Below are 16,624 nucleotides of genomic sequence, written 5' to 3' on the forward strand. Positions count from 1 at the left end.
ATGTCATCTTTCTTAATGCGTTACTCTGTTCTTATGAACTTAATACTCTAGATGCAGGCATGAGTCGGTCGATGTGTGGAGTAATAGTAGTAGACGCAGAATCATTTCAATCTACTTGTTGCGGACGTGATGCCTATATACATGATCATGCCTAGATAATCTCATAACTATGCACTTTTCTATCAATTGCTCGACAGTAATTTGTTCACCCACCATAATACTTATGCTATCTTGAGAGAGGCCACTAGTGAAATCTATGGCCCCCAGGTCTATCTTTTATCATATAAGTTTCACATCTACTTTTATTTGCATCTTTTACTTTCCAATCTATATCATAAAAATACCAAAAATATTTATCTTATCTTATTATCTCTATCAAACTCACTTTCGCAAGTTACCATGAAGGGATTGACAACCCCTTTATCGCGTTGGTTGCGAGGTTCTTGTTTGTTTGTGTAGGTACGAGGGACTTTTGAGGAGCCTCCTACTGGATTGATACCTTGGTTCTCAAAAACTGAGGTAAATACTTACACTACTTTGCTGCATCACCCTTTCCTCTTCGAGGGAAAAACCAATGCATGCTCAAGAGGTAGCAGCGGCGCAATTGACCCCCCCCCCCCCCCCCGCTTGTTGTACCAACACATGACAGTACCGGCACCGGTCAGCTGGTAATAACCGACGAGCATAGAAGGCAGGCGGAAATGCTTGGTATCATTGTTGGACAACTCCTCGAGATTGATCCCATGCCTCTGCTTAGAGAGGAGGACATAAAACCGAAATATGTCTGCGGCCAACCTTTGGTCAAGCCTGAGGAGGTCAAGAACCTCCCAACGAGAATGTATGAGTTGCATGATTGGTACATGAAAATTACCAAGAGTACCAATCGAGAGTCCCTCATGGTGAAAGTCAAGGAAGAGTATTACTTCCATAAACTAGCTCTGTCCATTGAGTATTCAGAACTATTTCAGTTATTCAATCAAGAAGCACTCGACAAATCTGTCGTCAGTTTCTATTGTGTGTAAGTGATTTCTTTCTGTAATTTAAGTCTCAAGCTAGCTGTAGTGCTCATTGATCAATCATTACCTGTAATTATCCTCACTATATTCTTTTCTGTGGTATTATGCAGGATGAAGATGTATGAAATGAAAAAAGGTGGACGCTATGGCATTGGGTTCATTGACCCAAATACCGTTAATGAAGAAACATGGACATATCCATGGTCTAAAGCAGATGTAGAGAAAAGCATGCTAGAGTTCTTGAAGCGCCTCAATACCAATGAAGATATACTACTTCCTTACAACTCCATGTGAGTCACACTGTCTTGTACTATAAATTCTGTTTTTACTTACTTGCTAGCTAGATGTTAATAATTATTACTACCAATGATGAGTGTTATGCACATAACGCTTAATTAAGACATGCAAACGTGTGTGTGTGTGCATGCAGTTACCATTGGATCTTGTTAATCATTAAAGTTGACAAAGGAACAGTTGAAGTACTGGACTCACTACTTAAAAAAAGAGACTACTCAAACGTGAAGGGGATAGTCGACAGGTGATTTCAATCATTATTAACTATTGGCGGCCTCTTTAGTTCGTCATTTCCTGATATCAACTATTTAATAACTCGTTTATTCATTTTCTTTGCCGGCGGGCAGGGCTTGGGAAAAGTTCAGGAATTGAAGGAGGTTCCAGGCGAATGGAGAGAAAAGTTGTATTGGTTTCGACCCAAGGTATAATTAATTAAGTAGTACTAGCTAGCTACCATGCATCTCTTTAATTATAGTTTCAATACCATTAATTATCATGCTTGATTAATTATTATCTGATTAAATTATATTCTCGTAAAGGCCCTGAAGCAGGCGCAGGGGACTGATGTGTGTGCATACTACATTTTCGAGAACATTCGCACGATGACGTCCGAAAGGACCAAAACTGATAGACAGCTATGGGTACGTTTGACAGAACAATATTCACAATTTTTACATCATTATCGATATCTAGTCACATAACTAATACACATGCATATTGATCTCCTTCTTAACAGTTCGAATTGGTGCGGGAGAAGCTCCTACCAGAGGAGCGCATACGAGCACTTCAAGAGGAAATAGCGGGATTTTTTCTCGACGAGGTTATAGATCCCAAAGGGGAATTTTATTACGAGCTACCGCCCCAATGAACCACTCCCAATTGTCATCGTGCTCCGAAGGCACCAAGGCAAATGCCACTGGCTTTGAAGGCACCAAGGCAAATGCCACTAGCTCTGAAGGCAACATGTAGGAAAAACTGTATATATATACATGTGTATGTGAATAATGGTGTGGTTGTGATAACATGTACAATATGTAGTCGTAAAATACCAGCAAACGAAAAAGAATTAAATGGAAAACACAAAATTAAAGGAAAAATAAATAATAAAACCAAAACCCCCCAAAGTTTTTAGTACCGGTTGGTGTTATCAACCGGTGCTAAAGGTCTCCCCACACCCGGCCCTGGCTCATGCCACGTGGTGGCCCTTTAGCGGCGGTTCCTGCAGAACCGGTACTAAAGGGGGGGGCCTTTAGTCCCCACCCTTTAGTGCCGGTTAAAGAACGGACACTAAAGGCCCTTACGAACCGGAGTTATAGCCCAGTTCTGCACTAGTAAGCGCATCATGCAAGTGAAGCTTTGCCTTCGAGAACAGCTTACGACTCCACTCCACGAGCCTCGCGCTGACTTTTTTCATCTTGTGGAAGAGCCGCTGGTAAGGTTCCTGATGAGAGCATATCTCACTCCAAGCCTTGTCCACCACCTCCTGGAAGCTCGACATAGAGGTCTAGAAATTCTCAAACTTGAAGCAACGTGGCCTCCTTGGCCCACTATCGTCCGCGAGAAGGAGAGGGCAGTGGTCCGAAAGCGAAGTGGAGAGAGCATGCAGAACATGCGTGCCGAATGTGAGGTCCCAGTACGCATTGCAGAAATAAGAGTCAAGCTTGCAAAGGGTGGGGTTGTTTCGCTCGTTGCTCCAAGTGAACCGGCGGTTCTGCAGGTGAATCTCATTGAGCTCGCACGCATGGAGGGTGTTGCGGAAGCGGTTGATATGGCCACGATTGAAATTTTGCTTATTCTTGTCGCGAGCACGGTGAATTTGGTTGAAGTCACCCAGGGCAAGCCATTTGATCCCAGGAGGTGGCTTTTGAGCCAGGAGCTCCGCGAAGAAGGCATTTTTGCACGAAGAATTTGAAGGGTCGTAAACCGCCATGATCTTGAAAGAAACGTCGGACTCGCGGGTGAGGACAGTGGCTGAGAGGCAGTAGATAGAGAGCACAACATCAGACACATGCACGGCGTCATCTTCCCAAAGAAGCAGGATGCTGCCCTAGTTCCCAGCGCCGGCCGGTGGGCAAAGCTCTTGAGCCTGGCCCCTCCCAGGAAGGAGGCGGTGAACTGGTCCATAACCTCAAGTTTTGTCTCCTGGAGGCAAGCCAAATGACAAGAAGTAGCAGCAATAGTCTTGTGGACAGTGGCCCGGCGGTTTGGGCAATTTAAACCCCTTACATTCCAACTAAGAAAGTTAACTGGTTGTCCTAACATGATAAACTAGAAGCTCAACAACATCGCGATCGAGCACATCATAGGTGCTGGATTGCACCTCCTCCTCATGATCCAGTGCAGCAGCGCCTCCATGCCCAATGAGGGCCTCCTCCACCGCAGCAGCCCGGGCGTCGTCGATCCTGAATAGCCCACGAAGAGCAACCATGAGTCTCTCAGGCAGCTGGTCCTTGAACTGGCGCTCGAATTGGTCGAGGGCCCGTGCGGTGACGTCTTCCCCGTTGCGGATGATGCCGGTCGAGCAGCAGACCAGCCCCTGCGCTTCCTTGGCCATCGATGTGGCGAAGCCCACCTTGCACGTGTGGACGCGGGCACTGGTACGCCTTAGTGAGAAGCCACCCCCGTCCTGGGACGAGATAGCCACCCCAGCCATCGTCTTGCGCCGCCTTGCCTGAGCCTTGACCGGGGAGGGGTGGGGAGCCGGCAGGAGAGCGCGCTCCCTCTCCTAGAAGAGAACCTGCATTGTCGGGTGCACCGCTGCATCCACGCCCGAAGGCGGTGGGGTTCTAGGAGGGGTCCGGCCTGGGAAGATTGGCGGAGTTGGGAAAGCCACGAACCCAGCAGTGCTTGGCAGCAGTGGCGTTGGAAGCGTCAGCCGCACAGGGGAGCACAGCCCAGCCACCAGCGCACTAGCCCCCCCCCCACCTTGGCCTACACCGCGGCATCCCTGGCAGCAGAGCGGGTATCAGCACGCCTTGAGCTTGGCGAGGACGGCAACACCGACGTAGGAGATAGCGGTGGGGAAGCCTGCGGCGTCAGGTTGTCGTTGGAGCGGTTCCGCTCGGAGCGTGGCGAGGGATGACGGAGAAGGGAGCGGCCACGCACAGGCGGTGGCACCAGAGCAGGCATGCCCTCGGCCTCCTGCACCAAGGCGCCGCTAGCAGCACCCGAGCCAGCCAGGAGGGCCAGCACCGGCTCCGGGACGCCCTGCCTGCACCTCCTGTCGCGCCCATCATGCAGATCCCCACGGCGATCATCACGGCTGTGTTGCTCTTCGCGCCGCCCTCTGTCTTCTCTCCTATTGCTAGCCGCACGGGAACGACTCCTGAAAATTCGGCCAGCCCAGGACTGGCCGTGGTCACCCTGCCTGCCACGGTGGTCGCCATGGTCGCCTTGGTCATCATGGTCATCATCGCGTCGATGCTCCCGCCCATGAGCAGCAGGGGAGCTGTGGCTCTCCCTCGGCTGTCGCTCACCGTCGATGATGCCTTTGGTCCAGTCATAGGGGTGGTGCTGGGCGTTCCTCGGGATGTTGCCGGCGGCGTCCGGACTGAAGTCCTCAAGCAGATCAAGGTGAATCAGCACCCTGTCCTCCAGTCCGTCCAACCCTGGCCCTGCGGGGATGGCACTGCCGATGGGTTGGTGGCCCGGCCGGTCGATGAATGTGGACCACATCACCTTGGGGATGGCCGATGGATTGGTTGTCCAAGCCCACAGACTGACCATCGAGGTGTCTTCCTTCTGCAGAGTAGCGATGTCGAAGTAGTGCAGAATGGTGTTCTTGCCCAGGATCTTGGCGATCTCGTCCTCCCCCCAGGCATGCAGCGGGACATTCTCCAAGCAAAGGTGGACGTGGTAGTGCATCTTGGCGACTTTGTAGTGGGTGTTGGCACGCCACTTGGTGGCGTTGATGTCGAGGTTGCGGTGCGGGAGGCGGACCCTGGTGGTGAGCTCGTCGCGGTGGTGAGGATGCCGGAAGGTGACGAGGAAGTCCTCCGGGAAGAACGGGATGACGCTGAAATAGCCCCTGGCGATGTTGGTCTCTGCCTCGATGGCACGCGCGATCTCCTCCGCATTGACCTGTGCCCGCCCCCCCCCCCCCCAGCCAAATCAGAGCCGCGTTGGAAGCAAGCAGGGCCGCTTGCAGCTCCATGGCCAGGGTGGAGAGAAGCACCACGTGCCCCTCGGCCGGACGAGAGGCCGTGTCACCCAGGCGTGGCATCGGGCCTTGGTTGGCCGGGAGCAGCGGGGGGGCCCGGCGGGAGGACGGCGGCCAGGTTGGTGGGCGCAGGAGCTGGAAGTGAAGGGGCGACGGGCGTTGTATCCGATAGAGGAGAGGTAGGAGGGTTGTTGTGGCAAAGAGGTTGCTGCTGGAGCCTGAATGAGCACTCGCGAGCAAAGTGGCCCTGCCGGTCGCAGTAATTGCAGCGCACCGGATCTCTGCACTCCCAGCCAAAGTGGTCGGAGCCCTGGCAGTTGAAGCAGATTAACTCCCTGAGGACGTGGAAGTGGCGGATAGCAGGCGACGGACGGCGGGGGCGGTGGCAGCGGGCGCCGGAGTGGCGAGTCGCAGGAGCGTGGGAGCTACCCGCATTTCTTTATTTTTTTTGCACCGCACATATCATAGCGTGTGCATGCACATATAATAGGGAAAAAATACTACTCTGCGCCTGCCCACGGACACCTCTTTTACATACATCCATGCGCCAGCGGTAACGTGAATACGTGCCTTGTCGATCGACAGCTAGCTAGGATTCTTGGTCGAGCCAGACAGACCGCGAGGTGCCCAGTGGTGTGGCTATAGAATGTGCGCGGCAGCCAATCCATCCGCGTCCGCCGACGACTAGTCGATCGATGTCATATACTACTCCCTCCGTCCGGAATTATGTGAGTATTTTACGTGAGCTTAGAGCAACTCCAACGGGCCGACCCAAACGGACGACGCATTTGTCCGTTTTTTATTCGTTTGAATCGGCTGCCCGTCCGGCATCTGTCCAGTTTTGCATTTGGATTGGCAGTGCGCCCAACGCATCGACCCATTTCATGCACGCATTCAACTTTTAAATAAAAAGGGCACACGGCCGATCATGCCAGCGGCCATGCATGTCTCATGCCGGCACCATGCCAGCGCCGGCATACAATGCCGGCTTCAGAAAATATCATCACAGTTCATGCTGGCGCACTCGCCAGCCGGCCGGCACACATGCCAGCACACAAAAAAGGGTGTGACTTGAGTTCGACCACGTCATCTCGGCTCTCGTGGTCATGCCGGCACACCTACCGGTATACAAAAAAGATGGCCCTCGCCGACATAGATCACTCATCGTCGAACTTGAACATGACGGCCTGCATCTTCTCGAACCACGGCCTCTTCCTTGGCGACACGGAGTTGAGATCCACCTTTATGATCTCCACCCCGGTCATCATGCTCGCAAGAGCCACTTCTTTCGCCTTGGTCTTGGCGTTGGCGGCCTCGATCTCTAGCATCCTGGCTTGCTTCTCCACCTCGAGCTCGAACATCTTGGCTTGCTTCTCGGCTTCAAGATCAAGCCTCCTCCTTTGGATCTCCATGAAAGCATCCATTTGCTCCGCCTTGAAACGCCGGCGCTCCTCCTCCCTTGAGTCCTTCTTATTCATCATGCCGTCCACGCTTGCGATCAAGGCGTTGGTGGCCGCATCTCGCTTGTCCTCCTTGGAGTTGGTCTTCCCCCGCGGCCGTGCGGCTCGCCCTCTCCAATATCCTCCACAGTTTTCTTCCCCCCACGTGCCTTGAGTGCGGCATATTGGTCCTTGAACTTCTCTTCGTCCTTGATGACCCGATAGCAATGGAAGAGGTTGAAGCACTTGCCATTGTGTTGAACCGTGAATGCCTCCAAAGCTTGAAATGCCTACAAAATGTTTCCATGCAAGGATATGGGCAAGCGATAGAAAATGAAGACGTAAAAGGATGATCTTGATGACACAAAAAAGGGCAGCTTGCTTGCTATCATACCATGTCTTGCATGCCGATGCCGCTCACGGGGCGGGCCTTGACGCTCTCAAGGGTGGCGCAGAACTTGTTGCACTCTTGTTGGATCACCTTCCACCGCTTGGAAATGGAGACCCACCCGCGCGTGCTCACAAATTGGTAAGGTGGAAACTTCTTGCGCTCATGAAACTCTCGGTGCACACGAGTCCAAAAGGTCGAATGCTTTTGCTCGGCACCCGTCTTCGGGCCTTGTCCAATGTTTCGCCAACACTCGCAAAGAAGCTTGTCTTCGACTGTTGTGTACGCCTTCGTACGCTTGCTCTTGCGCTTCGGCTTAGGACCGGCGGCTTGGTTGGCGAGCTCGTCCTCAAACAAAGGCTCCACGTTGATGTCGCACTCGTCCTCTTCCTCTAGCCCGTAGTCGACCGGGAACTCGTGGTCGAGGGAGAAGCCGTCCAGCTCGACGCTGACCTGATCACGCATGAAGGCCACCTGGTCGGGATCATAGGCAGCGGCCGGCGTGAACGCCCCGCGACCGTCCTGGCTTTGTGTCTCGTCGGGATCGTAGCCAGCGCCCGGCGCACCACCCTCGAAGATGAGGTTTTGCATGAAGTCCTCGTCGACGGCGGACGACATTCCCTCGAACAGGTTACGGGCGTCTGGGAGCCCGCCGGCCGGCGTCTGCCGCGCGCATTTCCTCGTGCCGCCGGACGACGAGCCACCAACCACCGGGGTGGCATTGAGGCCGATGGGCGCTGGCGCTGGCGTGGAAGGCGCGACCACGCTCACATCGGGTGAGCACTCCCCGGAGAGGCGGGAGGCCTGCGGGTAGACGTGGAAGCCGGGGACCGGGTTGCAAGCAGACGTGCGGGGTGACTCGGGCAGCACCATCCGAGGAAACGCCGACGAGCCGGTGCTGGCCGCGGCGACGGCGGCTTGGACGAGACTGTGCTGGCTAGGGTTTACCCCTAGCATGTAGAGCGCCTCCCTCGTTGCCGCCACGACGCGAGTATTGGTGAACTCCTGCTACGCGGCGGCGACGGCAGCGGCCTGCGCGGCGGCCTCATCCCTCGCGTCCGCGGCGTGCCTCCGGCCCTTCCTCTTCGCCGACTCCCTTGCCCGATGTTCGGGCGTCAGTGCCTTCTTTGGCTTGGTCGCGACGGCGGTCTTGCGTGGGGCACGAGGCTTGCCTTTCCCGGAGGGGGCGACGGCGCCGGACGAGGTCGAGGTCGATGGCGTCGTCCATGGTTGGGACGGGAGCGAGCGCGCGCGGGCGGGAGTGTTTCTGTGAAAAATGAGGGGAAATGGTGGTGGCTGCCACCGACCGGCGGGCTCGGGGAGAAAAGTAGGCGTGCGCGCGCGCGTCCGTCTCGTGTCTGCGCCGACGCAAATCGGGCTCAAAATTGGGCCGGGAATGAATCGCCCGCGGACGAAAAACGGACGCGTCGACCCAAACGGACGCGGGCAGACGAAATGAGTCATCCCATTGAAGTTGCTATTAGCTCCGCCCGTCTCCAGGATACATGCGTATCAGGCCTTGTACAATGGAAGGTGCTTAGGGCATGTGCTTAGAGAAATAAATCAGGCTTTCTTTAAGCACCGGTGCTTATTTGTACAGGATAGACGCTTAACTAAGCGTCTCTACTGTAGAAATAGGCACTGGGTGCTTCAGAATAACTCAGTTTATTTTTTTAAGCACCTCCCATTGTACAAGGCCTCAGCCGCCTCTTTCCACATAGAGGAGAGAAGGACTGTTTCCCTGCCCTGGCGTGGCGTATGCGCCGCCGTGCATGGCCGGACGCGGCCCAATAATTGAGGGGGCGATCCGGTACCAGTAGTCGCCATGGACCCACCCGGCGCGGCCGGAGTCAATCAAGACGATCTCTGCATCGACAGCGAGGCTCGCGGGGAAAACTGGCACCGATAGACAGCCACGGCCGGAGTTACGTGAATTTGTCAAGCGCGGCAGGCTAGCGACGTGTTTATTTACATAGTATACTATCAGCACTTAGCCGCCGGGGGATCTTGGATCTGCCATTTCCAGGCGTTGAGCGTAGGATATGAAAATGTTTGTCGCTTTGACGATCTCGACAGGCCAGGCGCTCCAGACCATGGCCACGGTTACTGGCTGTCGTTGGCATGATAGCAGCAGTACATGTGGCTTGCTTAATGTGGTGGGAAGAAACCCCGCATTTTTCGCTCACTTGCTGCCACAGTCAATGGATTATGGATCAATCAATCCGCGCTGCTTACAGTCCAGATAGCGAGATACACCGCGCTGTAAACCAACCGTTAAAATCTCGTGCCTGGAATTTTCTTCCCCGTGCGCGCACAAGACAGAGGAGCCCAATCCGTCCGTTTTTGTTGCAGAGTCGTGCTTGTCCACGTCGAGCGAGCGGGTAAATAGACCCAAACACGTCTAGTCTAGCCTAGCCTAGACAGCGAAAGGTAGTAGTAGTAATCTGGAGAGAAAGCGAGGCTTGCTGTTGGCCCGTCCGCGCAGCGGTACGACGAGGCCAAATGGGAAATGTAACGGACCATGGACGGACGTGGCTACTCTCTGTTTGGCTACTCCGGACTGGCGACGCAACTGATCACCGGTCGGGAACAACATGGCACATGCGGCGAGCAATATCAGTATCAAGGTATACCGGTAGTAGTGGTAGTAGTATAAAGTCAAGAGATCACCAATCTGGAGCAAGGTCGAGCAGCGAACTCAACCAGGATGTCTGGCGGGCGAGATACAGTCACAGATCGATGGCAACCCGGTCACTGCTGAAACAGCATAGCTGCGCAAATGGCTGAGTGGCTATTGGCAGGCGGTTAGAGGTCACTATTCATGCTGAATTTGGTTCTGCCAAAGTTTATTTTATTGCAAAAACGATGTAATGTACCGCTCCCCCAACATACCGTAAGAAAATGCATGAGAGCAGATCCCACCAGCCGTCAGGTAGGCATGTGGACTGCACTGTGCACATGTACTAGTATAAGCCAACAATGGCACACTGTAAATAACAAATGATTTAGTGAGTACTCCCATCCCAGTGGAGTACTGTACTACTCAAAGTTGGATCTCAAATTGCAGTGGCAAGACCTCCCAGTGGAGGCATGCACGACTAATAGTAAGATCTAAACACAAGAGGTGCTGAAACTACAGCTCTCAATTAGAATTCACTAGTCTGCAAAGTTTAAGAAAAGGCACAAGAATTCGCTAGTCTGCATTCAAACAAACGGCATGAACTCCAGGTCATCGAATTGGCGGGGAGTAGCATTTATTGTAGCAAGGAAACTTTATTCTACACGGCCACCGTAGTTTGTCACGTACGTTAGCATTTACGAGGAGTCGGGAACTTCAAAAGAAACCATGAAACGTGCCTTCAAGAGAACCCAAAAGTGTTTCCTCTAAACAAAACTTCGAACTGGATGCGTTCGCTGGTGTGCATTTCTTCTTGATCACTTCCGCTTAGCACTCTCTTCCGCTCTAGTGAAAGCATCCGTTAGCACATCAACAGCCCAATCCTTGGCATCCTCCTGCAAGGCAGATACGTCAAGATAAGTCTTAAGCATCAAGCTCTAAAGCGAAAGGCAGGTCAAACCTTAAAAACATATGCAGGCTGTAACTCCACTGAGTTAGATAAGGATGCGGGTAAGATCAACACATTATTAATAGAAAAGAGATGACTTGCTGCCTGATCTACCAACACGGAGACTTGAAAAGAGATGCGGGTAAGGGAGAACCAGACAAAATTGATCCGACGCACGCTCACTCACAAATATATCGAAAAGTGATACAATATTATAAACCTTGCTTTTAAGATGAAGGCATGTTTGAGTGAGTAACTAATGCCTTCAGAATTACTACACTGATGAAACAAAATATATATACCGAAAACTGCAAGCTTGTTTCCTCAAGGTGTACTTTGGCTACAGGTTCTATTATACTCTATAGAGTAAATGTCTACCACAATCACTCAAATCCTGCAGAATATAATGAAATAACTAATGAGGACACGAGGTAAACCAAACATGTGTATGATACCTAACAAATCTAGCACCATAATGCACGTGTGACCCTGCTAGTTATATATAGCAGCAAGTTGTTGAAACATGGAACATCAGTATCTACTATGCATCAGCAATACATCTGTTTTCAGCACGGAAGCAAGTTAGTGGATCCAATAAACTAACTCCAAAGAGATGTAATATACCATAAAAATTTACAGAACTATATAAAAATGCATCAATGAGATGATAGTGAGGAAGTTATGTCTGCTACTTACCAGCCGCATTTTTTCCCCAGTTCTTAAGCGGGCATGTGGACGAGCTAACTTTGATTCAAAAGGGGTCCTTGGCCTGACTTCTTGGATTTCATCCCACTCTTCACGTGAAAGCATCCTTACTGTTCCTTGCTCAGGGTGACTATTCTTTATCTTGCGTTCCCTCCTTTCTTGGTCTGTAGCTTCATGTTCCTACCCAAAAACACATGCAACTAAGCTTCAGAGCATGCCAATTTCAGAACAGACAGAAGATTTTCTGAATACATGCAAACAATGCCGAGTTAAACTATTTGATCGACATATACAATATGCAGTAGGTAGACAATCTGGCAAACATCAGGATTGATGATTACACGACAAGGATGTATCTCTACTACCTAAAAAAAGGTTTCCACTCCCGTAAAAAAAACCGTTTTGCTTCATCCGACTGTTTCGCTTCCCCTCCCCTTCCACCGTTTTTTCTGGTCTTTTCGGTTTTCTGATCAGTAAAATCCTTCCCTTCCCCATCCGAGCGCCTCCTCCTTCCCTAACACGGACCGATCTCACCTCCCAAACACTAGCTGTAGGGTTCCGGGCCGCCAATCATGCTCAGCTGATAAGATCCCCATCGCCAGCAGGGGCAGGGTGCCGAGGAGAATCTACTGGATCGCCGCCGTAGCCCCCATGCATGCTCCCTTTCCTCGTGGCCGGTGACACCCTCTGCCCTAGCCGCGCCACCTCGGCCATCACCGCCACAGAGCCTCCTTGTCGTCTCGGATTGATCTTCTGTGCCAGGATGGGTGCGACAACGAAACCTCCCAGACATCATGATATCAACCCCAACGCTGTCTACTTCAATCACATACATGACGCCGCCGCCGCCGTCCCGCACCTGCACGCCGCTTCAGGACGGTTCAGTGCACGCCAATGACCTCCTCGGCCCAGGTAGTCAGACAACTGCATCTCTCTAATTGCTTTCTCTTGATCTCTCCTTTTTTTTCCTATCTCCTGCATCTCGCCCGACGGAGCCGATTTTTCTGCAGGCTACACGACAAACCTGAGCATGACAACAATGTTAGGCGGCTCTCTCATGAAGAGTCATGTAGCAGCAACCCGTAAGGACTTGTACTGCTCAAAACTGCAGGTTAGTTCTCATTGTGATTGGGAATATTACAGTAGAGAGTCAAACTTCAGCTCTCATTATTGTGGCATTACAATGCTCAACCTAAACACTTTCGCCCAGTGCCAGAGGACACACCAATAAAACAAGACCGAAAAATAAACTGGGTCTTTCTTCTCTTCTGTCAACCTATCTACTGGTTTGGTTGTTGAATGTCCAAAAATCACAAGCCTGCTGAAAAGGTAAATCAAAGTATCAGGATTTTGCGTCGGAATTGGTGTATTTCCACACCTCATTTGAGGTGATTGCTTGGTCTCTTGATGCTTAAATTATGTTAGTTGTTTTATTATCTAGATTTTTTGTTTTTTTCCCAACACATCGTGAAAAAGGAGAGCAGAACAGACTTTTTAGCTTTCATAAGCATGCATCTATTAAGCATACAGCGCAAAGTATGGCTTAACACCAGTACAACTCTGAGCAGAAAGAAGTTCTTGAATTAGAAAACTGAGTTCAGCCAATGTTGCAGTTGAAAGCCCCAAAGTAAAACTGGAAATATCTTCTTTTTATACGCAAAAAAGATTAATCTGTACACTTTTTTTGTCACCGTACAATTTAATACAGTAATTGAGCTACTACATACAGAACGATCCTTCTCTTTTAGGAAGGGAAAATGCTGTATTACCTGACCTCTGTTTCTATATTATGTGAACATGGTTAACTTAGCAAATCTTATACTGAAGAAGTGTGGTGTCCTCCCTCTTGCGGTCTCCACAATAGGTAGCTTCCTGGCAACCAAACCAAACAAGAGCTATGGGGTGGAGAAATCTGAACAAACATATGAGTGATGCGCTTCAGGTCAATCCAGAGCTTGGGATGATAAAAACAGTACTTGTCTCAAGCTACGAGGGTTTACATCTCAAGCTTCGCTTTTGTATTTCTCCATTTTTCCTGAAGGCCGTTACATTGGGTGGGCATGCTTGGTGAGAAGATGGATTGCAGAGGGATAAGACAACAGAAAAGAATAGGGAACAGTTACATCACTGAGCTAATCAGCAGGACCATGGTCGAGCCATCAAAAAGGGACAGGCCGTAGCGCCACCGGGAGGATTATTCTTTTTTGCAAATTCTTGATCTCATTTGCGAAATCACGATCTCAAAGTCAGACAGAGGAAAATCTCGTTTGTCACAGGCAGGCAAAGTTCATCACCTTGCTGTAAGCAATAGCTGGTTAAGAGAGAAGAATGCATTCGAGAGTGCAGACAGGAACTGGTCTGGCATCCGATCATTGCCAGTATTTGGAGAATGGAAATCATTCTTCATTTCTGATGATATGAGATTCCTTCGGGTGTAAGATTTGCAAGATACAAAGGGTCTAGAGGATCACCACCCCCATCAAATTATAAAGCTTTTTCACATAAAGTATCTTTCGCTAAGAAGACGTGGTCAGCTTTTGAGGCTGCTGAGGCACCTAGAAACGTTTGATGTCAGAGATATACAAGTAATCAAACTATCTTGTATAACTATTATAATCTTTGGCCTGATGTGCTATTGACTTGCTTTTCTAAAAAGTGAAGCTCGATGTGTGCATGTAGATTATAAAGGTACAAGCTTACATTATTGGTGTGAAACCATCAAAATATTTTTTACACCCATAGCAACACACGGGCAGTTACCTAGTAGTATATCTTATATGAAAATCTAGGTGACTATTAGTTCATGAAATAACTAAGATAAATTCGTTCGAACATTTCTTGAATGAAGCCATTAAAAGGGGACACGAAAAGTCAAACTTCGATATCGAATAAAAAAACTATACCTGGATAACACAACATTTAGAGATGCTCTATTCACTACTCTACCATGGACAGATAATCATTTCATCCAATAAAGAGTTTCTTGGAAAGTCTCTTCTCTAAATTTTGATGCGTTGTTGACAATACTAACAACCACTCTATCAGCTCGTTCCTTGAGGTTACATTTCTAGAAGCTCACATCTTACAAATCCAAAGTATTCACTAACACACAATGATCGGCCTTAGCGGTTCACATGTATACAGTACGCAGATCAGATGATTAACTATGTGTTCAATCCTAAATAAACGTGTTCAATCAAATGCACGGCAGCTGCAGCTGCAATTAACCCTAGCGAACACCAGAGTGGGGGTGGAGGATACCATCATGAGGAGCTTGGTGAAGAGGGCGACGGCGGCGGCAGTGAGGATCATGGGCAGGGTGACGGAGTCGAGCCATTTAAGCGACTCCGGCGTCGGCACGAAGAACTCGTCGCGCCCCGGGTCGCGCCGACGCCGCCGGGAGCGCTCCCGCTCCGCCACGCTCAGCCGTAGAAGGTTCCCCGTAGATCCCTCGGCCAGCGCGGCCTGCCTCATAGCCGCCTCTCCCCGGCGCAGCACCGTCCGCAGCATCGCTGCGTCCACGCCGCCGGCGACTTAGACAGGACGACGGGGCCAGGGAAGTGGAGGCGTCGGGGAGGTGCGCGTCCGTCGCCGTCTGCGTGCTCCCAAGACCACCTAACGACGTACGATGCGCCGCTCGCCTGAATCCCCCCGGCCGCGGCGGCGGTCGTGTTTCGCCGGCGCTTCAGGAGGGAGAAGAGAGACACCAGTCACAGCACCTCATTAGGCTTTCTGGCCCACGCTATCTCTATCGATCCTAATGGGCCTATAATGGTCGAGACCGGAACGTGCCCCTGAAGCGCCTCCCTAAATGGATCAGGCCTATAAGTACGTACACATTTTTTTTTTCATGGTAACACGTGTCTCATTTATAGCATAAAGATTTTTTAAAAATAAGTTTAAAAATTAAAGTAATGACTCACGTGACAAGACTGGAAAAATAGAAGAAGGCTAACCTTTAAAAAAGGATTGACAGCCAAGAAGTAAAAATATAATCAAGATCGAAGAATTTGCTGAGCTTGACACCAACGTTCATCACCTAACTTTGGCACCATCAGAGTAGCCATCAAAGAAAAAAATGGATCACCTCCTCATCAGAGCTCGACACGCCCCCATCGCTGATATACAGCTTTGCAGACCTCCAAGATGGCTTACCAAAGGCGAAATCATTGTCATTTAATGATTTAAACCGGGGCAACACCCTGGACACACCATCGAACTTCAGATCTGGCACCCCACTACGACTAAGACGCCGAAGGAGGAAACCATACCCGCCTTCCGTCAACCACGAATGCAACACACGTTTCGTCTTCCAAATGTGCATCCGCTCCTGGACTACCTCCCAAGCTCCGCATCGACGCTGGAGCAAACGTCGTTGAAACGACGGGGCGTGAGGACACAAGTACACCACAAGGATGTCGCGCCGCCATGGCATCCTTGCTTGAATAGTTTGGTTTCCAAATTCATCCTCAACCATAAGACGGGTCGCCTCATTGGGAAAGGATTTTAATCTTCTTTATTCAATGTCACCATCGTCGCCTCCGAAGCCATGATGATAAACGACCGAAAAGCTAAGCCACTAGAGTTTAACCTAAAGCTACACGACCCATACGCTTAGATCCGGTGACCTCCCTCACCACTGACGAATCAACGACCGAGATCGTCAGCGATGGGGAACAGCCGGAGCAAGGCGGCGGAAGGAACTACTGGCGGCGGCTAGGGCTTCTAGTCGCCCCGCCCCGAGTGAAAAAGACTCGCTCGTTCGAGTCTAGCATGTATGCATTTTTTTAATAGAAAAAGGGTCTCTATATACATCCGTATGTAGTCTATATTAGAATCTCTAAAAAGACTTATTTTTGGGAATGGAGGAAGTACATGCTAATTTGGTGACCCAGAGTGATCTTGATAAGCAGCATGCATGATTTGTTTCAGCTAATGCATACACGATTACAAAATATTGTGAGCAACTTTATGATATGGTTCAACTTATTCTTTATATTGCAGGGTTATCTGGGAGGTTGGTGATTTACATTGAGTGCCTAGTATCCTACATGCAT

General features: G+C 50.4%; 1 protein-coding gene across 1 annotated transcript; it reads right to left on the minus strand.

Annotated features, from left to right (window-relative positions):
- Positions 1 to 10,190: 10,190 nt before the first annotated feature.
- Positions 10,191 to 15,322, minus strand: LOC123112308 (uncharacterized). Its single transcript, XM_044533259.1, has 3 exons — positions 14,829 to 15,322; positions 11,559 to 11,747; positions 10,191 to 10,809 (listed from the first exon to the last, which is right to left on the minus strand). Exons 1-3 carry the CDS (start codon positions 15,075 to 15,077, stop codon positions 10,732 to 10,734), a joined length of 516 nt encoding a protein of 171 aa, XP_044389194.1. The 5' UTR covers positions 15,078 to 15,322; the 3' UTR covers positions 10,191 to 10,731.
- Between the last annotated feature and the right edge of the window lie 1,302 nt (positions 15,323 to 16,624).

The sequence above is a fragment of the Triticum aestivum genome, chromosome 5B (genome assembly GCF_018294505.1).
Source record: "Triticum aestivum cultivar Chinese Spring chromosome 5B, IWGSC CS RefSeq v2.1, whole genome shotgun sequence".
Classification (NCBI taxonomy): Eukaryota; Viridiplantae; Streptophyta; class Magnoliopsida; order Poales; family Poaceae; genus Triticum; species Triticum aestivum.